The 20262-nt window shown below is 40.2% G+C and overlaps 1 protein-coding gene across 6 annotated transcripts in view; it reads left to right on the top strand.

Annotated features, from left to right (window-relative positions):
• The window catches only part of BRD9 (bromodomain containing 9), a 54966-nt gene extending 35946 nt beyond the window's left edge, over positions 1-19020 (top strand). For all 6 annotated transcript variants that reach the window (XM_045003839.1, XM_045003840.1, XM_045003841.1 and 3 more), the window contains exons 11-17: positions 3240-3372; positions 4393-4504; positions 10947-10985; positions 12206-12277; positions 14617-14719; positions 15945-16112; positions 18130-19020. In XM_045003839.1, coding sequence (XP_044859774.1) covers positions 3240-3372; positions 4393-4504; positions 10947-10985; positions 12206-12277; positions 14617-14719; positions 15945-16112; positions 18130-18230 — 728 coding nt within the window. In that variant the 3' untranslated portion in view covers positions 18231-19020. The remainder of the gene's footprint in view (positions 1-3239; positions 3373-4392; positions 4505-10946; positions 10986-12205; positions 12278-14616; positions 14720-15944; positions 16113-18129) is intronic.
• Positions 19021-20262: the final 1242 nt, after the last annotated feature.

Raw genomic sequence — 20262 nt, forward strand, 5'->3', positions numbered from 1 at the left:
AGATTATCCTATCCAGATATTCCATCCATTTCACCTTTCTACCCACTCCACAGTACCCTTCCCTGTCCCTCTTCAGGGACCCTTCTCACGGAAGTCTACTATGTCAGGAAATAGATTGACTCCTGCAGTTAGAGTTATATAACCAGTACCTCAATATCTAGGAGGCAAGGGGTTCTTCTCTTGTTACTTCCTAATACCCAAAAGGAAGGCAGGTTGAAGACCTATTCTGGAGCTCAGAGCTCTCAACAAGTTGGTCAAGGCTCAGAAATTCAAGATTGTCACTTTATTGCCGATCATTCCATCATTGGAACAGAGAGACTGGTTTTTGGTCCTCGACCTACAGGACACCTGCTTTCATATTTCAATGCTACTGGCTCTCAGATGATTTCTCAGATTTACTCTGGGGCATGACCGTTACAGAGTCCTCCCCTTCAGACTTACATCAACCCCAGAGTATTTTCCAAAGTTCTCTGTGTGGTAACTGCTCATCAACACTCACAAGGGATAATGATCTACTCTTACCTGGACAATTGTTTCCTCAGAGCCCGGTTGCTCCAGGAGGCTCATCGAGCCAGTGATGCCACAATAAACTGGTTCACAGAACTGGGCCTTCAGATCAGCACCCAAAAGTCAACCCTCAAGGCCAACCTAGACACACTATAAGCCAAAGCCTTCCTACCTCAAGACAGGTTCCTATCCCTGGTCTCACTCATAGCTCAATGCAGTCCTCAAATACCATCCAGACTCTTGCCTACAACTCCTGTGGCATATGGCGGCAAGCATAGCTGTGATATCACACACCAGACTCCATATGCGATGCCCAGAACTATGGTTCAGTTTCTTTTACAGACCGAAAAGAGACAGTCTGGACAACCCCCTGTCACTACCTACCAGGATCAAAAACTTCCTCGACCTGCGGAGAGAGATCCCTACTGGAATGCCAGTGCCCATTTCCTTCCACGGATAGCAGGATCACATACGAAAATCCTAACAGACAACATAGCCTATATGAACTACATCAACTGCCAGGGAGAGACCAGGTCGCCCTCTCTACGCACAGAAGCAATGGAACTGGTGCATCTCTCATAACGTCACCTTGTCCACAGCTTACCTCCTAGGTACGCAGAACTTGATACTGGACAAGCTTAGTTGCAAATTCCCACACAACCATGAGCAGGAGATGCACCTGTCAGTATTTCATGACTTGTTCATATGGTGGGGAATACCGTCCACAGACCTGTTAGCCATTTACAGAACAAGATGGGACAGCACTCTCTGGGCCATGCACTCCTTTTCCCCTGGGACCAGGACCTTTTTTTACACCTTTCCTCTGTTTCCTCGTCTGCAGAAGGTCCTTCTAAAGGTAAAGAGGGACAGAGCTCACATAATCCGGATTGCTCTTACTTGGCCAAGGCAGACCTGGTACCCTTACCTGATGCTGCTCGCAGTGTGCCCATTGATCTCCCTTCTGACCACTCCTCACCTCCTCTCACAGGACAAAGGGCAAACCATACATCCCAACTTGGGGATTCTCTGCATCAAAACATGGCTCTCATGTGGTTCCAGCACCTAGAAAGCTCATGCTCAAGGGAAATACAAGAAGTTCTATTACACAGTGTTCTTCCCAGACAAGATTACACTCAGACTGCATCCAAAGTTCATTCTTAAGGTAATCTCTTCTTTTCATATGAATCAGTCAATCTACCTTCCTATCTTCTACCCCAAGCCTCACCAAGACAAGAGGGAGGCCATGCTGCATACCCTAGGAATCTCCTAACATCTAGTATTCTACTCCATAGGACAAGAGCCTTCAGGAAGTCCTGTAGACTATTACTCTCTATGGCAGAAAGCTCTAAGGCTCAGCAATATCAGCCCAAAGACTCTCCAAGTGGGTCTCGAATTCAGTTAGTGCTACCAAATTCATAACATGACTCCTCCAGACTTGATAATGTACATGTTCCACAAGATTGATCTCATCTGTCACTGTTCTTGAGGATGTCCCTATCTGAGAGATCTGCAGAGCGGCAAAATGGCTGTCAGTCCACACCTTCGCAGAACGCTATGTGATCACTGGGGACTCTGCCTCTGATGCCATCTTCAGCTCCACAGTGCTGTCATCTGTAACCGACCTGACTCCAAAGTCCCAGCCCTCCAGAAGTACTGCTTGGGAGTCACCTATGGTGGAGCATCCATAGGGACCCTACTAGAAGAAGTAGTAGTTACTCACTTTGTGCAGTTATGATGATTCTTTGAGACGTGTCTCTCTGTGGGTGCTCCACAATCTGCCTTCCTCCCCTCTATTTCTGAGTTCTCATTTATGACTCGGCAGTAGAGAAGGAACTGAGGATGGTTAGCCTGCACGCTGGCTAGCCTCGTGGCAAGGCACAAGGAGAGACAGTGCATGCACGAGCCCAACAAACACTGATACCAAAGTTCTCCGATCAGCAGTGCAGGGATACATACACACCTACAGTGGAGCATCCATAGGAACACAAATCTCAAAGAATCATCATTACTGCACCAAGTGAATAACTTCTTCTTTCTGATGATTTGGCAGTTAGCATTGCTTGGGTAAAACGTACTGATGCTGAAAAACTGTGTACTGGTCTGCCAAAATGTTTAACCTCAGCAGGTCATAGGAGATTGGATTTAACATTTAAGTGTCACTTTATTAAATCTGTAGTGAAGTGGGAGTGGTTCATTGTTTGTTGATTAAGTTAATTTTGTAAAACTTGTCAATAGTTTTCTGTCTGCCATGATTTGGCAACTAACACCTCATAATACTTTTTCTTGCTGAAGTCTGGAATTGAAGTTGTGGTTGTCAAATAAAAATACTGGTTTCAGCTAAATCATATTGGAATTAAATTAGCAAAAGAAAGCAAGGTGGCCAACAGAATATGGTTTTTAGGTGGTATATTTTATGAATGGCCAGTCCTAAATATAAATGTTTTAGCCCTGTGGATAGCAATAAATGTCTTGCTTTCTAGTGGTATAATCGTGATTTTTCCCAGTGGTTCATAAAAATCAAACTTTAAAATAGTCTCACTGGTTCTGTGGTCTTGCAGTGCCCTTTTGGCATTGGTATAGGTCAAGGCTTGATATAAAAGAACTGGACCTTGGACCAGTGTAGCGTTCTATACTTTCTTCAGGAAGGAAACAGGACTTTCTTTCTTTCTTTCCAGATGAGCTTTTACACTCAAGATAACTTCCTATCTTTTTCTCCTTTTTTTTCATTCTAGTCACATTTCTTACAAGTGCTAGTACAGCACTTTCAATGCAAAACAACTCTATCTTTCATGATCTGAAATCAGATGAAATGGAACTGCTATATTCAGCATATGGTGATGAAACTGGGATACAGTGTGCCTTAAGGTAAGCATTTTTTTAACAGGGAAATCTAAGCCTGTCTTATTTCCTTTGTGAAAAGAGATTTTTCCTTAGATTAGCAGAGATAATATTCCATAGTGCTTTTTCATAGCAAATTACAGAGAGGCAATGCAGACTAATGGGCCAAGCAGAGAAGAAGTAGGAGCCCAGAAATCCTGGATTTCTAATAACTGCTCTAAAACTGGCTTACTGTGCAACTTTGAGCAAACCTCTCTGCCTAAATTTTCCCAAATTTAAAGTGATGATGATATTTATTAACCTACATTACAAGGCTGTTACAAGGCCTGCTTACTTAAGGATTGGCCACACTTTGAAGTTGTAAAGTGATAAAGATTGTTAAAGTTTGCTAGTTTGGGTGCTGAAATAAAAGGCTTTACAGGGTCAAACTGGCAGGTATTTCTGTGACAGAAATAATGGGGTCTAGAAATTATTTGTCAGTGAACAAATATTTAAAGTTCTAACAGCAGTTTGTACTAAAGGTTGGTAAATCCTGTGTAGCTGGAGAGAAGCGTCTAACATCCAGAGATCAGGGCAAAATTTCCGAGCCCGGGGTGTGAATAATGCCTGGCATATCTATTCTGTGGTAGTACATGTGATCTTGCAAAGTAATGGTATAATTCATTATATACATATCACTGTTCTTTCTTTCTTCTATTACTAGAAAAGTATATAGAAAAAAATATAGAAAATATGTTCTGAGTCAGTTTTGCGTATTTCTTTAATGAAGCCAAATGTAAAATATTTAGATCTTGCATGTTACTTTCAGACCTGTTCAGGTTTCTAATGCTGTTACAGCAAACTACAATTTTTTTTATCTTTGATAAACTCTTATTTCAAGTTTGTACAGTCTGCATGGGAAGCAGTGGCAAAGCCATCACTTCCTGGAGAGAGAAGCTGCTACTTTCCATTAAACTGTCAATCCTTTTAAAAGCCACAAGCTTCATCTTAGTAAATGCAACTGTTTTGAGTTCCTGATTAAATATTCCTTATCTTCATTTCCTCTAGCTTACAGGAATTTGTGAAAGATTCTGGAAATTACAGTAAGAAAATAGTGGATGATCTTCTGGATCAGATTACTGGTGGTGATCATTCCAAAACCATTTATCAGCTAAAGCAGGTGGGTCCCAGTTATGCAGAAGTGAAGTTAATCAAACAGTTTAATCAGCATAAGGATGGTCCTAGTCTCATCCCTAAGCATTCACTTCTAAGTATCATTAAAAGGTGTCTAATTTATCAGGAAATGTTTTAGCTGTTTTAAACACACAATATTTTATGGGAAAATTAGTTATTCATAATGTTAAAATAGTATAAGGAACTGTTTGGAAAACAAATTACCATGTTAATGCTGGGCTCTATATTACTAGGGTTACTAACAATGTCCATTTTTAAGCAACCTGAAATGTCTAAAGAAATTGCAGCTGTCTTCCAAATGCACCATATTTGGAGATCACTTCTTCCTTTGTGTGCATACAGCATTAATAGGAAGTAACAGTCACACAGCCATGAGAAAACAGTCTAACAAGGAATTGCAAAATGGTTTCCTGTTATCTACACTCTAAAAACCACTCTGCTTTCAAGAATTGCCCATATGGATGCAGTGTTCTAAGAGAGACACACCTTTAGTGTGCAAGCACAGATGTTTCCAGCAAGCAGCATTTATTGAAATCCTCCTCTCTCCTACTCCTAGCACAGGATCTGAGGTTATTGACCAAACTAAGTTAGCACTTCTGTATTAGTCTGTAAAGAGCTAACTTTTGAACACAGCATCTAATCAATTCCAGAATTTCACACAACGTTCTGGGTGTCAGTGGGCAGAACCCTGTTGATTTTGGTGAAAACCAGAACAGGGAAATGGGGGATCATACAGAGCCCCTGGCAAGGGGATAGAAAAATGGGGGACCCTGGCATGGGGGGGGCACACAGAGCCTCCTGGCATGAGGAGGGGTGTGTGTGTGTGGCAGGGAGACAGCGTCCCTGAAATAGAGGGAGGTGGGAGGGTAGCACACAGGGAGCTTTTTTGCAGGGTGGGGCAGGGGGAATGTAAGGAGCCCCTAGTATGGGCAATGAGTTTGACCTACAGAAGTAATAAAGTGAGAGACCTTCTACTAAAAAGAGTGTGTGGCTTCAAATACCCTTCAGTTCCTGCTTGGCCACAGAAAAACCAGTGCCGTGTTTTCAATGCTTCCCTGGTCATTTCTCTCTCTCTCTTCCCACCTCCACCCCCTTTTGTGCTCATTTGGGCATTGTTTTTCTCTATAGTTTATATATTGTACTCCTGGGGGAATTCTGCGCCAAAAATTAACAATTATGTGCACAGTATTTTAAAATTCTGCATATTTTATTTCTCAAAATAACACTAAATAATCCCATCAGTTTCATTCAGAGTGGATTAGATTTAAATCAGTAGTCAGGAAGACTCGATTTAATCATGGATTTCTACATAAAAATGCATTCTTGTTGGTTGTTATTACCAGGGCCGGCTCCAGGCATCAGCGCAGGAAGCAGGTGCTTGGAGTGGCCAATGGAAAGGGGCAGTATGTCCGGGTCTTGGGTGACAATTCAGTGGTGGGTCCCTCAGTCCCTCTTGGAGAGAAGGACCCACTGCCAAATTGCTGCCGAAGAATGAAGCGGTGCGGTAAAGCAGCCACTGAAGTGCTGCCAATCGTGGCTTTTTCTCCCCTTCCCCCCCTCCCCTTTTTCGCCGCTTGGGGCGGCAAAAAAGCTGGAGCCGGCCCTGGTTATAACCTTAATACATATTCTTCACAACTCAGAGATAGATGTAGGTTTCATTTTTAGAACGTACACACTATACATATTTAAAGTGATTTATTTTGAAAACTTTTCAGTTTAGTTTTACAGCTATACCAGAAAATGAATGAATGTTTGGTTATTTCATTTACCAAAGGTAGTTGAAGCAGATATTTATGAAGTTCAGCAAGTTAATCATTAATATTTGGAGGATTTTCTTGCCATGCTGTTTTAGGAGGAGAACATCACCAAACAGACATTTAAATTGTTTTATTTAACTAAAACAACAACGTATGTATTCTGGATTTTTTTTCTTCAGCTGCAAACGTAATGTTTTAACAAAACAAGCATATGAATTTTTGAATTTAGTTAAACATTCAAGTTTTTTTAAAAGCAGGTTTGTTTTTGTTAAATTGTTTTTATCTAAAATAGTTAAAATGAAATATTAAAAACAATCAACTGTGTGGGTGGTGAAATTTAAAATATTGGCTTCTGCAGCTAACTCAGTTGTCTTCCCTTTCATTTTCCTGTTTGTTTGTAATCTGGAAAAGAAAAACAAGCTTTCCTGCTTTTTCGGGCCCCAAACGATTTCTCAATTTGGAATGAATTAGTCCAAAGGAAGAAAATATTCTTTCTACACTGCAGAAGAAGCTACTGCTGTTAAAAGTGAGATTATCACTTAGTCTCTGAATCCAAGTGCTTAAGTGTCTTCCACCAGTTCACTGGTGTGACTTTCTTTAAAACATCATCAGCAAACATATATTTCTTGAATGGTTCACCCTTAGCTCTGAAGTTTATTATAGTTGGCATTATGGAGGGCTGATTGCTGGATGTCCATGTCATAGCTGCCAACTCTTCTCTTCTTTAACAGTTAAGGTTTGACCCTGGTACCGAGTATTGAGAATATTTGCAAGAAAATGAGCTGGAGATGGTGCTTGTCCCATTTGGTTTTTTAATGCTCATAATTTAACTCTGTCATTGCATATTTCTCTTTTTAATTTCTCTTTTTAAGATCTCACTAAGTTCCTTCAAAATGTCAACAGCATCAGCAATAAAACAGCTATTTCCCTGCATTTTGTTCAAGGCTACAGAAATAGACTTCAGGGTACTCAGCATGTGTTCAACATTTCTCTTAAGCCCAGTGTTGAGAACTTTGGCTGTGACAGTGCCATCTATTTTTTTATGATTTTGTTCACAAACTGTCATCAGACTAGGCCAGTTCTTGCTATAGTGCTCAAAACAGTCCACTACTGAGTTCACTTGTTTCCTCCCACTTTTTTCAGAGCAGCTGCTGCAAAGTGGTTGTTACGGAAGTATTTTGCAGTTTCAACAACATTAGCCTTTACTTCTGGAACACTGAAGGTTTTTGCTAGGAGGTGCATCAAATGAGCACTGCAACTGTATGTTATTAGCTTGGAACCTGATGTATCGGTTGTTTCTGTAAGAAAGACATTCCCTTCTGTTGTCACACAAGCACATACAACAGAGTCATTGTGGACATTGTTTCACCCATCAAGACGTAGGTTAACAATTTTACCCTCTAGACCTTTTGCACACTGCTCAATTTCTCTTTCATACACTTCATCCAGCAATTTGCCTGCGACGTCTGCTCTGTTGGGTGGACTGTATCCTGGTCTTAATGACTGAACCATGTTAACAAAGTGTGGGTTCTCAATCATACAGAAAGGAGAGATTGCATAAACAAACCGGGCAATTTTTTCATTAATTATCTCTTTTTGTAATCTGCTGCTTCTTATCACAAACTTATCTATGGTTGTTTCTGGATGATGGAGATTTTTTTCTTTTTTGCTACAGATGATAGACTGTGGTTATGTTACATACATGATGTGACTGAAACACTATCATTGGCAGATAACTCTGAAACTCTAGAAAATGATGGTGATCTTGAAGGTGGATAGTCTTCAGAATCCTATATGTTGAGGATGGATTCTCCAAAACAAAATAAGTCAATGCAGTTATTTAATTGTTATTACCATACTGCTCATTTAGTATTACTCATTGCATTCACTGACACTCAGTACTACTTTAAAGGTGAAATTGTTAAAGGCAGATCTGCCTATTTCAGCTATTTATTTTTTATCACATCTGCATCTAAAATGATAGTACCATAGAGTAACTACACCTCTGCCCCGATATAACGCTGTCCTCTCGAGCCAAAAAACCTTCCGTTTTAACAAAATGTTTTAATGTTTTAACAAAACAAGCATATGAATTTTTGAATTTAGTTAAACATTCAAGTTTTTTTAAAAGCAGGTTTGTTTTTGTTATAGGTGAAACCTATAACAAACTCGCTTTGATCCGCTTTGAGTGTGCAGCCTCGCCCCCCCATAGCACTTCTTTACTGCTTTATATCTGAATTCGCGTTATATCGGGGTAGAGGTGTACTATATTTTTGTTCAAACATGAGAATTCAAGAATAGTCCGGAAGAAAGACAAGCAGTCCTTAAGAAAGAAGTATGTAATGAAAAAGTTTACCAACCTGAACATCCTGCATGTTCAGACAAGTTCTTTTAATCGTTTTCAATGCAGCTTCCTCCTGAGAAGGAACACTTCTCATGATGTTGTTTCATTTAGGCAAACAGGCCTTGCATTGCTTTGTTGCACTGTTTGCATTTTGCACGCATGCCTGTCTTATTATTCCCAAACTGGGTCTCTTTTACGGCCTGCTGCCATTATAGGTTTTTCCTTCTAGTGAGAGAATGGTATGGTAGATCTCAAATCAATGAAGGCTACACTCAGAAAGACCTCAAGACTTCTGGAATATGCTGCTCAAACAGTTTCACTTTTGTTTCTACTGCTTGTCCCTCCTTTCTCACATTTATCTCCAGACTTCTTCTTGTCCAGATCTATTCTGACCCCAACAATCTTCTAGTCATTGAACTTTTTGAAACTTTGCACTTTTAAAGAGAGGTCAGGACTGACTGTGTGTACACAAATTTGCAGAGGGACAATAGGGTTGAGGTCTGTTATTTCTCACCTCTATATATTATTTATTTTAAAACATTTTACTGTTAACAAGCATGTTATCTCTGGAGACACAAACCCACAGTTTGAGAACTGCAAAACTAAGCATCTCTGATGGTATCTTCTAGACGGAGCACTGAGTCCCATTGGGTAGACGGAAAGATTAACCTAAATAATCTATACAGAAACCTCTGAAACCCCATAAAATTGGGACCCTAATCCATGAACTATTGAAACTCATTTACAAAGATTTTCTTAAACATTACATGAATATATCGTCTCATACTATAGAATTAGAATTTATAATCCCTATTCCATGATGAGATATCTTTGAGCTATAATGTATGTTAATTAAAACTATCTTTAGATAGGTTTTTTCCCCAAAAACATTTTATCAAAAAAATCTGATTTTATTTTTATTTTATTTTTTAAATCGTTGATTTTTATCCACCCTGGCTTCAGTTATTTTGATAATTAATTTCAAAATGCCTGTCAGCAAGTATGTCTGTAACCATACAGACAACAAAAAAGTTTTCCCCCAGGAGGAGAGAGTTAAAGAAACCCCTACGACAACCAGTTCCTGTTTCTCTGTTATGCTTTTGTTGGGCCCTCAATCTGGGTGTATCATAGTATCATACGTGCCAGCTGAGCACATCTTGGGGGGGGGGGAAGGGGAAGGGAAGGCGACTCTGCCCCTCCAGTGTGTGTGTGTGTGTGTGTGTCTCTGTCTGTCTGTCAGTCACACACACCCACACACCCCTACCTCTCGAGCCCAAGGATACAGAGAGAGATTCAGCCAGATGTTGGATCCTGGGCTTGTATGCAGTTTCCTACACACCACCTCCTTCCTTCAGGACATGCTCTGGATCCACATGGGTGATCCTCTCAAAGAGCCATAATTACAAGAAAAACGTTTTTTTCTTGGGCTTTCTGCCAACGTATGACATAGGAATCTTTTTGTATATCTTTGTGTTATTTATTCTAGAAAACTATTATGCAAAGTTAGTACACCGCTACCTCGATATAATGCCACCTGATATAACACAAATTTGGATATAACGCGGTAAAGCAGTGCTTGGGGGGGGAGGGGCTGCGTACTCAGGTGGATCAAAGCAAGTTCAATATAACATGGTTTCACCTATAACGCGGTACAATTTTTTGGCTCCCAAGGACAGTGTTATATCAAGGCAGAGGTGTATATGTATATACCGTGATTTTCAGGAGGGAGAAAATACAAATATTTTTACAAATTAGCTTCTGAAACAATCTTTTTAAAGCAAAGCCGACCAGAAATGTTTCCTCTACATATAAAAAGAAACTGTTCAATATACACCTTTAAAAGTCCTTTTGAGCTATTAACTTGTACATCAAGTTGAACTCTTGTTGCAAATTAGAATGGCTAAACCCTTATTCTTAATGGTCAGTTTACATCATAAACACAGTTCAACTATGTTGGTGCCAGTGGATTCAGCTTTAATACTACGAAATATCTTTTAAAATTGTAATATAATAGTCTGTTGTAGCTATTGTGCATTACAAAAGTGTTTTCAAGTTTAGCACTAGAGAAGTCAGATGCTGATTTATTATTGGATAAAATGTAAATACATATGGAAGTGGTATATGGGGAGGAGAAACGGTATAAAAAGAATTCAATCATAATTAAACTAAATGACAAATTGTTAAGCACCCAGATGTTATGGCAGGTATGTGAAAAATGTTTGTTAAAACTACTTAATCCGCATTTTGTGTAAAGGGTTTAGAAATACTTAATATTGTGCACCAAAATCTCTGCTTGTGCTGAATATAATTTTTAACTTTGTTTGCAGAGGAGAAACATTCCAATGAAACCACCAGATGAAGTTAAAGTAAGTTATACTGAGATGCAGGTAAAAACCCGGTGTTCCCTCTACTTTTTCCCACACATGTGCGGAATGAATTGTATGTGCACCAATATGGAGGTGATGTGAGACACATGTCCTTCATATTGGTACACATAACAAAATTCATGTGGTAGGGGTGCGGGGGAGAGGGGGCTCAGGGCTGGGACAGAGGATTGGGATGCGGGGGGGAGGTCTCTGGTGAGGATGCAGGCTCTGGGGTAGGGCCGGGAATGAGGGTCTTAGGGCTGGGGCAGAGGGTTGGGGGGTGAAGGCTCTGGGGTGGGGCCAGGGATGAGGGGCTCAGGGCTGGAGTGCAGGGGGTCCGGGCTCTGGGGTGGGGCTGGGGATGAGGAGTTTGGGGTGCAGGAGGGTGCTCCTGGGCTATGACGAGGAGAGACGACTCCTCCCAGCTCTCTCTTCCCACAGCAGCATCTGGGCTCTGGGGAAGAGGCACCTCTCCCCGCCATGTCAGTTCCAGGGCTGGGGCTGCAGGATAGGCACCCTTCCCCTGGCTGCGGCAGGCCGGGCGAGGGGCACTGCGGCAGATCCGGGCTGGGGCTGGGGTCGGGCCACCCCTCCACCGGCCACAGCAGGTCCAAGGCTGAGTTACGGCTGGGGGAAAGGCACCCCAGCTGCGGCAGGTCCGGGCTGGATTGGGGCTTGGGGAGGGGCACCCTCCCCTGGCTTCGGCAGGTCCCAGGCGGGCAGGTTCCCTGAGCGCCTGCACGGCGCTAAATAGGCTGCTGCGCAGCTTACAGGGAACTTAGCTAAAAAACGTTTATTGGAAGAATATATAGTAGGGTCCTTGGAACAGTTATTTCCAACCTGTAATTTCGAAAAGTACTTAGTGGAATATTCCCGTCTTCCAAAATTCATTGTTTATGATTTGTTCAGCTGTATATTTATTATACAGCAAGCTAGAAATGTAAAGTGTGTTTTGTGAGGAGGGGCTATTATACATCACTGCTGCTGCTAAAGTGGCTTACATTGTGTGTGGGGGGAGGGGGGTGGCTTATTAGAGCAATGTTGAAGCAAGTCGATTGTAAAAAATTTCACCTACCAAAGAACTCACAAAATGCTAGAATTTTATGTGGGGTCACAAGTCCAGACCCATGTGAAGTTATTGACTATTTGATGGAATCCTCGAGAAGTAGAATGCTAAATTGTTAAATGTTAACAACTTGACTCTGATTTGGTGATTTTAGGTACTGCCAGTTCTCATAAAGGAAGAACACAGATTGCGCAATACCTGCCCAGACTCCTCCAAACAGATTATGGTAAGATTACATTTCCCTTTTATAGATTTTATATGAGCAGAAGAGAGTGGGACTGAGTACTCTATCTACTCCATGCCTCACTTTTGTGTGTGTGTGTGAGCGTGAATGTTTATGTTTAGGGGATTTAAATGTATTATTTATATTATATTTTAGGTATTTGCAAATAAGAAAATCCAAACCCCTTCAATGGGGGAGAATTTTGATTGGTTTTACTTTAGTCATATCTTACAATTCCACCTTTACTTTTTAATTCAGATTTATGGCATCTGAAATTGCTATAAAAATAATGCAATAAATAACATCCAAACTTACATCATGCTTATGGAATTTACATTCCATAAGCACAAATATTACATTAAATAAAGATAGGAATCTTTTTGAGTGAAAGATTGTTGGTCTGCGCACTTAAATCTTGGTGGTCAGCCACTGATTAACGTTTAAGTTTCCATCCCATTATAGCAATGAAAACATGTACATATTTTAGCTTTCACACTGTGGATCATGATTTTTTTTTTTTTTTTGAAAATCTTGTGGAAATACTGAATATGGTTGGTGGATTAGAGAACATAGTCTTTACCAGATAAATGCAATATGAACATAAGCACCAAATCTTGAATTTGATACACTATCATCTGCTGAAAAGTGTGCTGAAATTTTAATACATTAATTTGCATTGTGGGTTTTCTGAACTACATAGGAGGTTATATAGGATATCTCCAAAAATTTGCACAAAACCCTGTAATATCTTTTGGCACTTTTTGATTGATTGCACTATACATGGGAGAATCAGATGTGGACTTGTGTGTGTGTGTCTCTCTCAGATTATATGATTTTATATATAAAATTCCCATATCTTCTGTGAGGTCCAGATGCTGAAGCTGCTTTGGGCTCAGTACTCCCGTTGGCCTGAAGTCAGTGGAAGTTCTTCCCGGAGAGCAGCTTTAGAATCAAGCCTTGCGACACTGTACTTAACCTCTTCTGACAGTGTGGGTTGTGCATGGGCTGCAGTAAAGTGGGAACTGAATTGTTTTAGCTTTTGAAAACTTAGAACAGTCAAAAGGATCAATGGAACAGAAATTGCTCTAATGTATTAGTTTCTAATGGATCCATGTAATTCTTTGTGCTTTCCAAACACAAGCCTAAGTGTATTTTCCTTTTTAAAAAATCAACGTTTGCAGCCCAACACTCATGACCAGACACACGCTAGCTCTGAGCTGGCGTGCTTAAAAAATAGCAGTGTGGCTGCAGCAGCAGCCCAACCCCCTGGGTACGTACTCGGGTGGCTAGTTCAAGCTGCTGCCTGTATGCCCACGACCACACAGCTATTTTTAGCATGCTAGCTTGAGCAGAGCTAGCACATGTCTGTCTGCACATTCTGGGAAACACGTTCCCAGCTGCATTGTAGACATACTCATGCTGATAGCAAATAATATTGCTATATTCCTTGGCAGTCAGCCCTGAAGGACGTTGCTAAGGATTTCATTTGACGGTAATAGTTTCTGTAATCAATTTTAGAATGTATTTGTGATCACTCAGTATAATTCATACAAGTGCTGCCTTTTTGTTAGATTTACAAAATTAATGTTGAAATGGCTGTCTTGAAACGCTGTATGCCGTGATTCCCATAGTAGGTGAAACATACACGCTGAGAGCTTTCTGGATAGAAATGTTCATTGGGGCTCCACTCCTTTTCCTTTCATCTCCATGGTGAGGATGCAGAAGGAACACTCATGGCTGATCCACTGTATACAATGCCATAAAGATAAAGTGATGATGTGCTTAGAAGCCCAAGTTCTTATGAAAAGTGGTTTCTGTCAGTCCATCTGCCTACTTGTATTTTTTACTAGGGTTCATTTGTTACCAGGGGAGTCTGATCTGCGTTCTGTGAATGTTAAAAAATAGCTTTTAATTACTATTTGAACTGGACTAAGCCATTCTGTAGGACTCTTAGGTTGTTTATAGCACACAGGGGTAATACAAGGTGGAAAAAACTATCACCTTCAATAGTAACTTCAGTTGTCTGGGATGATTGATTGCCTGGAAACCACATTCCCTGCCCTTCTTCCCCATTATTTTGTAATGGGAGGGACAAGGTGGTAGTTGAGGCTGAACCCTGGGGATATCCTCAGGTGAAGAAGTCTTGGCAACACAAAGGGAGTGTGGCCAGACCGGACTGATAGTCCAGAAAGTGCTATGCTCATACATTAGTGCACACTTCTAGAGTGAGGATTCATGCAAGCAGTCACTTTGAAGAATCACACTTGCTGTGATAATTAGTCATTATCATCATCTACAGTTCATTTGAGTCTTTTTCTCCTGTTTCCTGTATTTTTAATCAGGTTGGAGAATCAATTGGAGACAGTAACACTTCTGTTTTGGATTTTTTGTCTGTGAAACCATATTCAGATGTCTCTCTTGATATTTCCATGTTAAGTTCACTGGGTAAGTGATCTAATAATGTTATCATTTAAGTGTTCGGTGGTGGTTTAGCTAACCGTTTAGCTGGGGTAACGTCATGGTTTGCTGAAGTGTTTGAGAAGTTTTAAAAATTTAGTCTACATAGACAAAGTCTTAGTCAAGCACAGGAGATTCATCCAGCCTTGATCTTTCTTTTGTTTGGACATTTCTTCACCCCACGCTGGCCCAGCTTCTTTTTTTATTGCACCTTATCAAACAACATATATATACATATGTTAGAAGGTTTTGGTTATTACATATTCATGCTGATTTGAGTTCAGGAATGAATCTAAAGGACTTCCACGTAGTATAAAAAATACTTCAGTCTCTTGTAGGGAAAATTTCCATAGGGTGTAGGGATATAGTTCCTTGTAAGAATAGCTCACAGCCATTCTTTTTTAAATGCCCCAGAAATATAAAAATGAACATTACTGTTGACCACAAATGAAATATTTTGAAAGAATAACTGTAGAATCTCTTCCAACATATCATTGTCACTGAAACAAGTCCTGCTTATAATTTTAAGTTGCAGTTAATTAAATATATGAGAAGAGTCCCTGTGTTCCATAATTAAAAATGGGAGCAAGGCTGCAGAAGGCCAGAAAAGTAGACTGAATGCTTTCCTACAGACTTTTGCCGTTTTTTCTATAGAAGATGCAGCCTTTGGGAAAGCAATGACAAGTTCCGATTGTAACTGCTCCATGGACGTAAATATTTTTCTAGCAGTTTAACAACGTACACTCCTATTCTGACACAACTGTATTTCTTGCATAACTTAAACAAGTGAAGTTGTTTTTGTTGTTGGTGGTGGTTTTTTGGGGTCTCTTAAGGCGTCTGGATGTTTATCTTGCTGTCAAGTGCGGTAGTCCTACCGACTGTACAGAGATTTTGGTGTGTCACGTTTCTCATTTATAGGGGAAGTTGTCAGTGTCTAATGTATCAGTGCACAGTTTTACTAGAAGTGAGTGAGTTCATTTTTTCCTATTTAATGTGTAACAGGAATCTCTCTTTGAAATCCTCAGATAAAAATAGAACACCCATTGCCTTATACTTTCAACAGGTTCAAAATGTGACTTTCTTTTGCTTTATTGTAAAATGAGTTTAACTGGGAAATGGTTCTTTTCTTTAAAATTATCCTTTTTCTGACCATTCATTTGGGAATATGCTTACTCTGTACCTGTTGTTCATTTTGGTTATTTGGTGTTCCTAGGGAAAGTGAAGAAGGAGCTTGATCATGATGATAATCATTTACATTTGGATGAGACCACTAAACTATTGCAGGACCTTCATGAGGCTCAAACTGACAGAGTGGGATCCAGGCCTTCATCCAACCTCAGCTCCCTCTCCAACGCCTCTGAAAGAGATCAGCATCATCTAGGTAACGTTAACTGTACCTCAACAGTTGCAAGATCACTATTCTAATTTAAATTTCCTAATATTAGGACAAAAGAGAATCCCTTACAGAAAATGTATGTTCTACTTATGTAAATTGCTATTTAAAGATTACTCGGATAAAACACAGTGTGCAGACTGCAATAGCTGTTTAATCCTAAAATGTCTATATTTATCTGAATATTAAAAGACTTATTAGCCTATGGATTTTTGAGGGTTAAAAACAGTTTTTTAATTCTGCTTACTCAAGTTTCAGATTAAGCATGAATGGAATGACCTATAAATCAAACTGATGTTTTAATAACATTCACAGCACACCCCTCAATTTTATGTCTTTGTGTAGACTTGTGTTGTTCACACAAACAGCATTTTGACTCACACTCTCAAACGTCACTTTTTATGATAGCGTGCGTAGTATTAAAATATATATAGGAGGTTTTCAATTAAATGCATATAAGAAATGGACATTTTAGTATTGAAATGGAAGGGAATTATTATTAATTAATGAGATACATTAACCAAATCACCCTCATAAAGCAAAATGTTTTGTACGTAAAACAGAGAATCTGATTGTATGTAATGAAGTGAAATAATCAACCCTAATTAAATACACATCAGTTTGTAAAATCTTCTAAGAGTAAAAAAAATCTGACTTGACAAGGCACTAACATAATCATATAAAACTGGAGGGCACTAACTATTTAAATAACTTGGTTACATCTAGTGCTAAATAATCAGAGCTGATGTTGTTTACTTCCTCAATAAAGCAAGGATAATCTTAAATGTATTGCATCTCCACTGCACATCATCAGCATATTATATGTACCTTTTTAATTTTCTTCCTTTTTGTGATGTTTTATCAAATGTTCAAAACGTCATCTCTTATTGCCTCAGCTAGCAACAAAATAAGCATAAGCCAGACAAGCATTCCTTTCAGCTGCGTGTCCCTCCACGGAGTTAAGCATTAGTCCATTGGAAATCCACTTCTGCTGGGACCCTGTAATAACCTCCCCATTGTTCGTTTTAAAGGCCGGGAGGTTAAAACAGAGCTATATGCTGATACAGCATTTTAATACTTTTATGCAGTTTTATTTAAAAGAGGATAAATACCTTCCGTGGATGATTTAATTACATTATTTTAGCAATTTAGAGTAATAGAACAGAGGCAGAGTTTTCAAAAGCACCTACATTCTGACTTCATAAGTTATTAAGGAGCCTCTAGTCCCATTGACTTTGATGTGACTTATGCTTTTAAGAGACTAAATCACTTTTAAAAATAGGACTTAGGTACTTTTGAAAATATTACCCTAGGACAAGGGAGGGCAAACTATGGCCCGCGGGCTGAATCCAGCCCATGGGCTTGCCAGCCCCGCACCAGTCCTGGAAGCAGACGGCGCCACATCCCTGTGGCCCCTGAGTGGGGGGCGGGAGGTAGGGGGCTCCATGCGCTGCCCTTGCCTGCAGGCACCACCACCCCACAGCTCTCATTGGCTGGGAACGGGGAGCCACAGCCAATGGGAGCTTCGGGGATGATACCCGCAGGCGAAGGCAGCGCGTGGCAAAGTCGCCTGCCCCGCCCCACCCCCGGGAGTCACTGCTGGACGTGCTGGCCACTTCTGGGAGCAGGGCAGGGCCAGGGCAGGCAGGGAGCTTGCCTTAGCCCCGTTGCGTGCTGCTGCCATCCCGGAGCCACTTGAGGTGAGTGGTGCCAGGCCAGAGCCCACACCCTGAACCCCTCCTGCACCTCAAACCCTTGCCTTGAGCCCCCTCCCACACTCTGAACCCCCTGCCCTGAGCCCCCTCTTGCACCCCAGTTCCATTCATAGCCAAGCATACAATTTCTCCACCCAGATGTGGCCCTCAGGTCAAAAAGTTTGCCCACCCCGCCCTAGGACATGGAGGAAGGGTGGAAAGAACATATTAAATACCAGCGCAGTTTTATATCTTTAAGGCTCACCTGCCAGATTTTTCTGTCTTATTACTTTTTTTTTCTTCTACTACAGGAAGTCCTTCTCATCTGAGTGTAGGAGAACAACAAGACATGGTACATGACCCATATGAATTTCTTCAATCTCCTGAACCTGCAAATGCCACCAGTAATTAACGTGTACAATTTTTTTGTTGTTGTTGTTTTAATTGTGTAACATTTTTATAAAGTTTTTGTCAAATGGCAGAAACCTCAATTTTGTCCTCTTTTCTGTGAGGATAGCTGTATAATAATACCATGCACATTTGTAAAATTTGCCAGCCTAATGTATCATGTCAGCACCACACTAAATATTGCCTTCATTTTTTTTTAAATATAGTGGTCAATAAGAATCTCAATAGGAGAAAACACAAATTGTGTGTTATAGAACCACATTAGATAAGTAGGATGTGTGCAGTTCTTAATATATAGAACATCCTCAAGGAGGAATATTTATTTTTTAGCAATGGCACAACTTCCTGAATTGTGATCATTTTCATGTTCCCACTCCCCTTCCATCCTGTTCTGTAGAGAGGGGTTATGTTTCTCTGTGTCTTAAAATATAGTTTCTTAACACTCCAAAACCACTTAATTTGGAAACATAAAATGCTCTGTAGCTGTCATATCAAACAGCTCACTATAGGACTTCTGCCCTGCAACTAAATGGAGATAAATGTATTGTGGTCCCTTTTATCCATGAACAGTACGGGGACCAAATACCTAGATTTTTTTTGTAAAGGTAATATGTATATTTACTTGAATGCAAATATACTGGACAAAAGGGTATGCTTTTATGTAATTAAGTTTTTGTAATTCAACACTGACATGACAGGTTTTTTAACATTGATATTATGTGTAATCTAGATGAATGTTATGCATTTACAATATTTTGTAAATATTAACTTAATTAAAGTCGTACAAAAAATAACTTTTTTGAAGTTTGCCGATGTCTTGTTATTGCCAAAATGTAAGTTGCTTGCTTGTTCTTGCTAAACCTAACATATCGTAAGTTGCTGGTCTGTATTACCTTATTGCTATAAAGGGCACATGACATTACATGACCGTATTGCAAAGCTTAGTTGCACACAATGCTAGTTGGGAACACTTTGAAAACAGTCAAGAAGCTTGGCAGACATTTGGGATTAGGGAGCAAAGTCCTTGGGATTTCCCAGTGGTGAGCTATGCAAGTGTGGTCTTGACTTTTGAGTCTCATGTTTATGGATATTTGTAACTAAACTTGCATTTGTACATTGTTCAAGGTCAAATGTAATCAGTAACGTTGCTGGTGAGTATTTGCTTCAGGTTGGGAAGCTGTCTGTAAGTGAGGACTGGCAAATACTCACCAGCAACTAAACACCACACAACAAAAACACTAACCCAGGAACCAATCCCTGCAACAAACCCTGTTGCCAACTCTGTCCTCATACCTATGCAAGGATCACCATCATAGGACCTAACCACATCAGCCACACCATGAGGGGCTCGTTCACCTGCACATCTACCAATGTGATATATGCCATCGTGTGCCAGCAATGCCCCTCTGCCATGTACGTTGGCCAAACCAGACAGTCTACGCAAAAGAATAAATGTACACAAATCAGACATCAAGAATTGTAACATTCAAAAACCAGTAGGAGAGTACTTCAATCTCCCTGGACACTCAGTAACAGACTTAAAAGTGGCAATTCTTCGACAAAAACACTTAACAGACTTCAACGAGAAACTCCAGAACTGGAATTAATTTGCAAACTACACCATCAAATTAGGCCTGAATAAAGACTGGGAGTGGATGGGTCACTACAAAGAGTAATTTTCCCTCTCTTGATATTCACCCCTTCCTGTCAACTGTTGAGAATAGGCCACTTCCTCCTTAATTTAATTGGCCTCGTTAGCACTGACCCCACACACCCCCCAACTTGGTAAGGCAACTCCCATCTTTTCATGTCCTGTGATAAATACTGCCACTTGTATTTTTCACTCCACGCATCTGATGAAGTGGGTTTTAGCCCATGAAAACTTATGCCCAAATACATTTTAGTCTCTAAGATGCCACAAGGACTCCTCATTGTTTTTGCAGTATCTCCATAGTTAGAGTTGTAACTAATTTAAAAGTTACATTTGACTTACCTGATTTATTTTTATTTTTTTTTTTAACATTGAACCAGTCCTC

This window comes from Mauremys mutica, chromosome 2 (genome assembly GCF_020497125.1).
Source record: "Mauremys mutica isolate MM-2020 ecotype Southern chromosome 2, ASM2049712v1, whole genome shotgun sequence".
NCBI classification, from domain to species: domain Eukaryota; kingdom Metazoa; phylum Chordata; order Testudines; family Geoemydidae; genus Mauremys; species Mauremys mutica.